This window comes from Buceros rhinoceros, unplaced genomic scaffold, assembly GCF_000710305.1.
Source record: "Buceros rhinoceros silvestris isolate BGI_N320 unplaced genomic scaffold, ASM71030v1 scaffold17689, whole genome shotgun sequence".
Classification (NCBI taxonomy): domain Eukaryota; kingdom Metazoa; phylum Chordata; class Aves; order Bucerotiformes; family Bucerotidae; genus Buceros; species Buceros rhinoceros.
The window spans coordinates 1-10026 of record NW_010433456.1 but is presented as its reverse complement, the minus strand read 5'-3'; the positions used below and the strand labels follow the sequence as shown (position 1 = coordinate 10026).

General features: G+C 46.8%; 1 protein-coding gene across 1 annotated transcript; it reads right to left on the bottom strand.

Annotated features, from left to right (window-relative positions):
• Window positions 1–6026: 6026 nt before the first annotated feature.
• On the bottom strand, window positions 6027–9480 carry LOC104488619 (chromosome unknown open reading frame, human C6orf203). Its single transcript, XM_010144116.1, has 4 exons — window positions 9349–9480; window positions 8495–8933; window positions 7589–7661; window positions 6027–6329 (listed from the first exon to the last, which is right to left on the bottom strand). The coding sequence occupies exons 2-4, from the start codon at window positions 8923–8925 to the stop codon at window positions 6153–6155; spliced, it is 681 nt and encodes a 226-aa protein (XP_010142418.1). The 5' UTR covers window positions 8926–8933; window positions 9349–9480; the 3' UTR covers window positions 6027–6152.
• Window positions 9481–10026: the final 546 nt, after the last annotated feature.

Below are 10026 nucleotides of genomic sequence, written 5' to 3'. Positions count from 1 at the left end.
CAGGCTCCTTAAATTCCCAAGACTTTGACCACTAAATTATTGCGAGGATTACGCTTTGGTTCGGACTGAGGGCCCTGCGGGAGCTGAGAGCGCTCAGCATCCAGGACAGTCGGGCACTCAGCGTGTGGCGTTTCCACGTGTCTGTCTGTGGCGTCTTTGTGGGCACTGCGGCGGCGGTGGGGAGTGGCTCGTTGCGCGAGCGCGGCACCGGCTGGCTATTTCGGGTGCGGGGATGTTGAAGTCTCTCACTTTGCCAAATTGATTTAGTGTAATTAGTCGCTATTTGGAGACATAACTGTGTATAACTTAGGTTCATAAGGTCAAATCCGCATCATAAATACGTTCAAGCGTAACAGAGGCCACCCGGAACCCAATGTGAATTTGCTGTATGACTCGTCACTGGAGAGTGCTGCTTTAAAACTAGTTTTCCTGGTTGTTGTTTTTTTTTTTTTAATGCCGATAGAAATGGTGAGAAAGAGTCAAACATGGATTTTTAAGACAGTAAAGACAGTGATCTCTTACTGACCATCGCTGGAACACCTTGGAGCAATTGTTGATGTTCTGTGTGGTCCTTTTATGTTGTTTACGTAGATGGGTCATAGCATCAAATTTAAAGTCAGCTCCAGTGTGATTTTCGATTTTAGCATTTGTAAGAAAGGACAAAATACTTGATATTTTTACTTCAGATTTTTAGAATTTATTGTTCTTAGTCATCTTGATCCCTTTCTTTTAAAAGCAAAACAAAACGTCATGTTAAAGCGGGAGTGAATCACGATAGATTGTAGCATTTGCTCACTTTCCCCCTGCACTGGCGACATTCTCAAAGAGTGTCTGAAGGAAATCCTGAATGTACTCAGTAGCACACCGATAGCGTTTATATCCGTTTAAGTGTTTCCCGCTGGTTTCGATGATGGCAGACCCTGCACAGAACGGCTATCGGCATAGCACATACGGCTATAATGAAATTAAAACATTTTACCAAAGACGAAGAACTGATACCACAGTGTCTGCATCTCACCTTTCATTTCAGTGCATAAATTCAGCGAAGTGAATGTATCAGAAACCAAGACTTTCTCTTGCGATCGTATGCTACCTAGCGCCTCTGTGGAGTTTTTTACGTGCACTTTTACGGGAGATGTAAAATGACAGAAAATTAAAAAAAAAAAGGCAGTTAACAGCTGCTTAATTTGTTGCTGTGAATGGCTGGCCAGAAGGTAAGAAAGACAATTGTATTTTCTTACCTTAACGTCAAGCATGTTTCACCACTTCGTGATGTCGAAGTTCCCAGGAGAATCCAATACGTATTAAACTTTCTACAGCTGCAAATTTGAGACATACTGACTTCTACTGGAGATGTTGACATGAAGTCAAGAAATCAGTCCGTTCGTGTTATCTACTAAGTAGTGAAAAAACAATATTCACCTTTTAAAATTAGGTTTTTGAAAGTGGGTATAGAAAGATTTTCATTGGTTTTTTTCTTTGAACTGCTGTCTCATTGCTGTGTGCATTCCTTGTATCTCACTCTTCACAACCCTTTCATGATTCGATTGCACGTTTTGTAACTGGTATCAGGAAAATACAGACGTATGAGTAGTGACGTGGTTCACTGATGAAAGCTCTTGAGGTGCATCTGAAGTACAGCCACTTCATCCAGTTGGTCAGTCTTGTAAATAAATTAAAGGTATATTATTTTCATACAAGAGGATTGGTGTCTGGTGATTGCTTGCACGAGCAGGAGTTTTCTCCTGTAAAGCCTGTTACCAAGAGCTGAGGTCACCCCAGCCACTTGGGCGACACAGAAATTAAAATACTCTGGTTTGCTGCAGTCATATTAGATTTTTCTGTCTTTCAGACTTTTTTTGTTTTAAATAATAAACTTGTCGCTTTGAAAGTGAGGCCGTGATAGGAAGGTTGCTAAGTATTGGAGCTTTGGAACGTACGTAGCCGTGCACACAGACTCCCTGTGGATGAACGATCCTTTCTGCCGGCCAGGGCAGTAAACCCCGTTAAAGTGAATCTAAAGTGTCTCTGTTTACTTCTTTCCTTCTTGAAGTGCCTCCTCCGGGGATGACCGTAGGGCAGCCCACTTCCACCAGCTTGCTAAAAGAAACAGCGTCACATATCATAACTGGTTTTGTGTCTTGCCATTTTCCACCAATAAAAACTTACTTAGAAGCTCGATAACAGGTGGGACAGCACATCGAAAGGGAGATGGAGCGCGCGGCGGGTTGTTGCCCGTTGACTCTATTCAGAATCAAAAACAAGTTTGCAAATGAGAGAAATCTTTACTTGAGGTCAACCACTTTGTTATGCGGATACGTAACAGCCACCAAAGTGTTTCATGTCCTAGGGAGTGTTTGTGACTTGTTTTCTCCTATCTTCACAATGCCTGTGATTTGTGTCTAGGTACAGTTATTTAAATCTGTCATTTGTCTCTTTCCAGTTATTGTTTGATATTTGTATTGTTACAGGAGTGAGAAACAGAGAATTGTGTGTTCGATGCCCTGCAAAGGCGCGGCAGGTCTGATTTCGTGCTGGAAGGCGGCTAACAGGAATTCCACAGCCCCGACAAGCACAGAAAGCAATATGCAGGTTTTATTCATAATATATTTTGGTTCAGATTGTGTTTCGCTGATTAAAGGGATGTGAAGCAACTGGAAAATTCAGTGTCTTAACCCTGCCTGTCCTGAGGATGGGCATGAACTGACGAGTGTCCCGAACTTACCACGCACATCCCAGTGGGTTGCACTTAAAATCTATGGGAGAAGGAGAGTGGCGGGCTCAAGCCTGTGGCTTTTCTGAGTAGGTGAAACAAACTGCATCACCGTCATCGCCAAAATGTCTTCGCTGCCGCGGGTTGCCTTTCTGATTTGTCCCATTGTTACTGCAGCTTATTTAGCACCAACGGAACTACAGGTTTTTTCTCAGGAACACTCTAAAACTTCTTTTTAACTGTGCTTGAAGTTGTTTATATGAATAGTTGTGTAGTCTTGTGCCTTAGCGCTCGCTTCTCTGGGAGGCAAAATAGTCCTTTAATCGTTACGCTCTGAGGAACGCACCTCTTCGGCTAGCTCATGGGTGGGGTAATGTGTTAGCCAGGTCTACCAATGCTGCCTGTGAGAAGAAAACCCTGAGGTACCTGTCGGCTGGAGGAACAGGTCACTCAAGACCACATCCTACATTTGGGATTTGATGGCTTGTACAAAACCTAGAGTTCGGTTTTATGTTGTGTAATGCTGTCCCTGGCCTCTTGCTCTCTGTCTCTGCCTCTTCCAAACCACAAAAACCCAGGGTGTCCCTCAAGGGCTTGTCCGTAGGTGCCCTGAATGCTGAAGCGCTGGAAGCGGAACGATTTTAGCTTCAGCAGTGCTCGGATTCGCATGGCTCCCCCACACCCCCCGCTTGCATTCCTCTCCCCATGCACGCCGTCGTAGAGTGACCACCTGCCACCACGACTGGCCCGCTCAGCCTCTTGAGCACTGCAGCTTGGTAGGTGCTGAAGGTACTGTCCTGACCTGACATTACAGAAAAGAGAAAAAAAAAAAACAGAAACACTGATGCTTTTCTGTTCTGTGGAAAAAATTGCCTAATATTTTGGCTGACTCTTCTGCCAGACCCAAGTCCAACTGCTGTGTGAGCAGTTCCCACTATTCCTTCAGGATCATCCCGTGCTCTGCTCCAGAGGTGGGCTGGCCCACGTGCGGCAGATGCTGCAGCGTGTGACGCTGCTCCCGCAGCAGTGAGACACGCAGCGCTGTGCCAGTGACACCTGGGTCTCGTACCCACAACCTGCCTCTGACGGGAGCAGGGCAGCGTGCCGCTGGTCACTGGGCACCACGCCTGACACCAGCACAAGGCTGGATTTGTCTGTGGTTGATGCAGAGGTGGCTTGGACAGCGTGGTCCTTTGGCAGCCTGCAGTGAACTCGTCAGTCACGTCTCCAGCCGTTCAGACCTCCCTGTATGATCTCTGCAGCGGCTCTGAGGAAGCCCTTTCACACAGCTCCTCCACCATGCAGACTAAGAACGGCAGATGCCCATGTGCTGGAGCAGGAAATTCATTGCGGCAGTGACAGAAGGGCAGCATTCACTGTCCGTACTCTGAACCCTGAGCAGAAGGAAAGACATTTGTCTGTCTCCCACCACTCGGTACTCGGTGGCACTAGAGATTCAGCAGTTGACTCTCTTTTGGGAAGATGGTTAAAACTTGTTTGACCACTTCTCACTACTTTGGCATGGCATGACCAGATGTTTGACCATGTTATCAGACGGACTCCATGACCTTAAATTCATGACTGATAACGGGAAGATGCACAGCAGATTTCCAGATGCTTTACATAGACACAGTCTGTGTGAGCCAACCTTGTCCAGAGACCCCAGGAGATCCTGCAGAAGCTGTGGCTGTGGTGCACCTCTTCCCATGCCTCCCAGAACACAGGCTGCCTCTGCTCACCGGGCACTCGTGTCCGTCATGAAGCAAGCTTTGTCTTTCTTGAGCTCACAGCCCAAATGTCTGAAGCCTGCAGAAATGAGCGCAACCTGCTCAGCCATAAAAAGGTCTGATCGATGGAGAAGCTTATCCAGGACAGATCAATGTAGCCACCAGAACTGCTGCTCAGCTTCCTGCTCTCTTTGTTTTCCTCTGAGATCACCCTGCCTGCGACTGAATCTTTGTTTTCTGAAGCCGGTGGGTACAGATCTCTCTCTAGGCATTTCAGTCCTCCGCAGGAAGTCTGCCTTTCTCTTCCTTTACTTTGCTGACACCGCTAGTGGATCAGCATTTAAAACCTATGAAAACCTGTTTCTACCTTCATCTGTTAGCGAAGAGCTGGTTTTGGTGGCAGTCATAGAATAGCAGAATGGTTTGGGCTGGAAGGGACCTTTAAAGATCTTTGGTCCACTCCTCCTACCATGGGCAGGGCCATCTTTCACTAGATCAGATTGCTGAAACCCCATCCAACCTGCCCTTGAACACTTCCAGGGTGGGGAATCCATGACTCCTTTGGGCAGCCGTCCCAGTGCCTCACCACCCTCACTGCAAGCAACTCCTTTACGTCCAATCTAAATCTATCCTCTTTCAGTTTAAAAACCAGCACCCCTTGTTCTGTCACCACCGGCTCTGGGAACAAGTCTCTCTGTGTCATCATTAGGAAAGGGTTAGATCTTGACTGCAAGCCCTTGACTGCTTTACTTCCCAGCAGGCTTTTCTGGCAGTTAAAATCTAAGGGTTTGGCCTAACACCGTATTCGTATTCTGTCCAGCTCCAGAGACCACCCTGCCAGTGCTCGTCCTTATGTCAGTGGCTTTCAGGGATGCAGCTTTACTGCCCATCTCGGTGTTGGCTTTTCTTCTTCACCTTACACAGGACGGACCCTTTCAGAACGTTGACGTCTTCTCGGCTGTCCCCACACCTCAGAGCACTCCTGGGCTTTACGCGTGGGGTCCTACTCTGGCCGTGTAAGCTCTGCTGTGCCAGCTGCTGCTGCCGGAGATGACAGGCAGTGTGACTGTACATACTGATGAGCACTTGACAGGTCACATGAGAGTGGAATGTCGCTGCCTCTGTTCTCTCTCCGTCACCGAGAATTTTCCCACTGAGAAACTCGCAGCTGCAACCAGTATCCTTCAGTCGTCTTGGTACAGCAGCCGTGTATGTCAGCACGGAGTTGGTGGTGTTAACCAGAACTAGACCGGTGACGAAGGAAGAGGCAATTTTGCATAACTGAGGTTTTTAGCCCTATTATCCCTGTGAACTATTTCACAAATCTAGAGGTAAAAGGAAGAAAGCAGCTCTGCTTGTTGCGATGTCAGCTTTTCTGTAACTGTTCTGATTAAGAAAATTAGACAGCAATTAAACAGTGATCAAATTAGTCTTTATTGGTGCATTGCAATGTCTGTAAAGAAACTGCCTGGAAATGTAATCTGGCTGGAAATGTAAACGGCTGGATCTTCTGTCCCACAGTACCATGGAACAGCGCTAAGAGCAGAATGTGACAGGCTTATTGCATGAATATGCACATCCGCAGCGAAGGGAGAGGAACATCTGATGCGAGCCCTTAAAAAAGGGTACTGTAATTTTGTTTAACCAAAATTCATACTTAACAAGTACGGTTTTCTGCAAAAATCTTATGCTGCCGCATGCAATCCCCCCCGTTACTTAAGCACATCCTGTTTGGGCACTTTTAAGTTTTTCCAACGCCTCAAAATCACTTTGTATTTTTCACTTTCAGTTTTGTCAGACACTTTTTTTAAGACTACCCGCATCACTACGGCGGTTCCCGTTTCTTTATCTTCACCTATTAGGAGATCCAGCGTGTCACCAACTTTCACCTGGAAACAGAAAGAGGAGCAATTACAAACATTCCCGGGGGGGAAAACAAATCCTCACAGTCTCTGTCCAATTTTAATTTTGTTCCTTTCTTCCCATTTAATACTCCTGTCTCGCAGAAGAGGAGGAAGGCGAGTAACACCCGACCCGTTACAGACCTGCCAGCTGTGAACTCCCAGGAAAGCCCAGGCAATAAGCGATTAAATGTCTCATGACCTTCTCTGCCAGGAGCTCTACCCTTCCTGCTCCACGGCTGACACTTAACTCTCTGAAAAAGCCATAACGTAATGTAGTGGGTTTTATTCCTGAAGGGGGTTTCCTCAATCTTTCTGCAGCGACACAGAAACAGAAGAGCAAAATGCAACGTTCTCCCTCCTACCTGTAAAACGGATCAGAGTTTTGGAGAAGAGAGTGCTGGGGAGCTGCTGGTGCTCCTCCCAACAGTCTCCACGGCTGACACTTAACTCTCTGAAAAAGCCATAACGTAATGTAGTGGGTTTTATTCCTGAAGGGGGTTTCCTCAATCTTTCTGCAGCGACACAGAAACAGAAGAGCAAAATGCAACGTTCTCCCTCCTACCTGTAAAACGGATCAGAGTTTTGGAGAAGAGAGTGCTGGGGAGCTGCTGGTGCTCCTCCCAACAGTCACAGAGGCAGCTGCCTCTCCACAACTAGCCTTAGCTTTAGGGCATCGGCGATTAGAACTGCTCTTCTTAGCGCCCTTTGACGGCAGTAATCGCCACCTAGGATCAGCCGTGCACAGAGCAGGGGTAGGAGTATGTCTGTCACCATTCTGGTGACAACTCTGCTGTTAAAGGCTATGGTCTGCAACCCTTCTGGCTCTCTCCCACCCGTGTCCTGCGGGCTCTGTTACAGGCACAGTGACCTCTCCTGAGCTATCCCACTTTCCATCCCTTTCCACCATCAAGCTTTTTCTTTACTCAAGTGCCCGCTCCACCAGTATCTCAGATTTAGTCCGTCCTACTCCATCACCCTCCCATCTACCATCACTGCCTTCAGCAGCTTAGGAAGTTCTGCCCTTGCTGCCGTCTGTTGTCTCCTGACTCCCAGCCTTAGTTTCCTCTCTTGTCTGCCCTGGGCAGTAACGCCTTACCCAGGGACTCAGCACCACCCTCCCACATGGCTGGAAGAGGCGTTAGCCTCATTCACCTCCGCAGAGCGGTTTAGAGGGGGAGGAAGAGGTCATGCCACAGTTATTTTCTTGTACTGTATTAAAGGATGTAAATTTTAAAAAGTCTTACAGTTCTACTTTTCTTCCATAGCTTTTCTCCATTCAGCCTGAGTTCATTATTGTAGAAGGCATCTTCTACTTTACTGAAGAAAAACAAGGTTTTATTGCGTTTACAGAGTGAACAGACCAAACGCAGCCGTTTCTCTGCAGACACACAAGAACACCATGCCCGTGCAAGACGCATTTCCACGACTCTAACTTACGTAGAAAGGACGCCCTTCTGTAAGGTCAGGACAGACCTGCACTGCGAGTGAAGGACAAGCCTTTCGCAGATGTTAAATGGACTCACAGGGTAGAGCTGCTCCGCGCCACGGGTGCAAGCAGCAAGAAACTGTTTCTAAAGACCCGTCTCCTGACTATCCAACAAATCACATCCCCTTTCCTGCACCAGCCCCGGTAATAATTTTTACGCGATCAAGTTATACTAACACTCTGTTCGAACAGCGCTGCAATGTAAGGTTTCGGCAGGTTGCACTAGATCGAACGCCGCGATGTATTCACAGGCTGCAGGTTCACCTGGTTGACCGGGTCTGGTGGGTTTATACCTACCACCACCTATTTCTGCAGCCAATAAATAGCGTATTACTTTACTCCCTCAATCTCAAATCAGTCCTTTCTCGTCTTACTCTATTTTGTGTTTTCTTCATCTTAAATAAATAGTAGCGGCAGTAAATGCCTCCTCAGCAATCTCAGGAATACTGCAGACAGAGAAAAGCAGAGAAGGGGCTGTTTCACGGGAGGTAAAGTGAAACACGGGAGAACAGCCATTCGTCCAAAACATATGTTTAGACAGTCAGCACAGCTACACCAGGGAAAACCCAAATGCTGAGTTATTCCAGCAATAAAAGGGTGTCCAAACTCAAGTTCAAGATGCATGACACCTTTCTCACCAGCAGGCTGCTGCTTCCATACTTACTTTCTTGCAATGTCTAGACCAGATTTCATGACCACATCGTATCGAAGAGACTGCACTACTTTTTCAAGATCCTTGTAATCTTTCACTACGTTGGGGTCATTTTCAAATTCATCTTCCAAATCGCTTTCCTCTTCAACTACATCCTCTTCTTCCTCTTCTTCTTGTAGGGTCTGTCTGCTCCTTTTAGAGCTTTTGTTACTTTTGTTCCGCAGAGAAAGCACCGAGATGTACTCTGGAGAAAGTCTTAGTGCGGAGAGTTTTACTGGGGAAAAGGTGAGACATCTTCTGTAGTTTCCTGTGCTTGCTTGACAGCTACAGAACACGCTTCTCCTCCAAGAGGGACACGGTTTACTAGAGGGAAATTTCTCCCACAGTCCAAACCAGACATTTAGTTTTCTAAAAGTAGCGATGGGGAGTCTGAAGCCAGTCATAGCATACCCTAAAATAAATGAAACATTCATATGAAAAATGAGCACCTGCTTTGACTACTGGTGGAATTTCTCCAGGTACAGGACAGTAGTTACCAGGAAAACGTGATCATCTGGTTCCCCACAGGGCAGTGCATCATTTACAAGCACACGGCTATACCCACTTGATGATCTGCCTTTCTCACAGGCAGCCCAGCACTACGAAGAGCTGAAACACCCCATGAAAAACAAACATTAAAACCCCCAGCGAGCTACTCTGTTCATAATTTCTTTTCTGGTGTTTAATATTAACTGTCCAATCACATCTGTGCCATTTTCTTCCCTGCATCTGAAATACAATTCACAAAACAAACAAAGTTAACTGTCATAAAAAGCACACAGAGACCTACATTTATTATGCCTTAAGCAACTTGCTGGATACTACACGCAAGTGAACCCAGAAGAGTCCAAAGCTGCTTAACTTCAGTTTCTGTTCGGACCACAGCGCTCCTGCACGGCAGAACGCTGCTGCCGCGCTGCGTGAGGTCCCTCTACGTCCCTCCAGATGGGAATGAGCATCATGGTAGAGCTCAGGAGAAATAACACCGCTCTGTGTACTGCAGCAGGACTGATGCCAGCAACACTGGTCCTTCTTAGAGCCACCCCTCGCCTGGGACAAGTAGGGGGGAGCACCCACAAAAAACGTAGATGTCTTTCAACACTCTTTGACTTGCAGTGCTTGCTAGCCAGGTGGAGCGCCGGCTTTTATTATGGCCTCATATGTGTGGAAATACGTGGTTCTTCATGAGACTGGCGATTGTTTTCCCCACACCCGATTCTGCCAGATCTGAATGAGGCATATTTTGTGGTGGGGAAATAGCCCTGAACAATGTAGGCAATTACTGGCCAAATAAAAATAACCACATCTCCCTCGGCTTTTTCGGTATGTGAACTTAAAATATTTCACATACAGTTCAAAATTCACGATGGTGCAATCCTCACAGACGACTCGCGCCTCTCCTCTGTTTGGGCACGAATTCCTAGAACGGTTATTTGAACGCGTCAACAATCACCACCGCTTATTTTTAGTGCTCGATCTTACCCGGCTCCCCGCTGGCCAGCGGG

Bases quoted from the DNA above. Each gene is read 5' to 3' on its own strand.
- LOC104488619 (XM_010144116.1), bottom strand. From the start codon at position 8,925: ATGACTGGCTTCAGACTCCCCATCGCTACTTTTAGAAAACTAAATGTC. The intron at 7,662-8,494 runs GTAAGTATGGAA...GTTTTTCTTCAG, and splicing joins GGTCTAGACATTGCAAGAAA to TAAAGTAGAAGATGCCTTCT. The intron at 6,330-7,588 runs GTAAGACTTTTT...TTCTGTTTCCAG, and splicing joins TATGGAAGAAAAGTAGAACT to GTGAAAGTTGGTGACACGCT.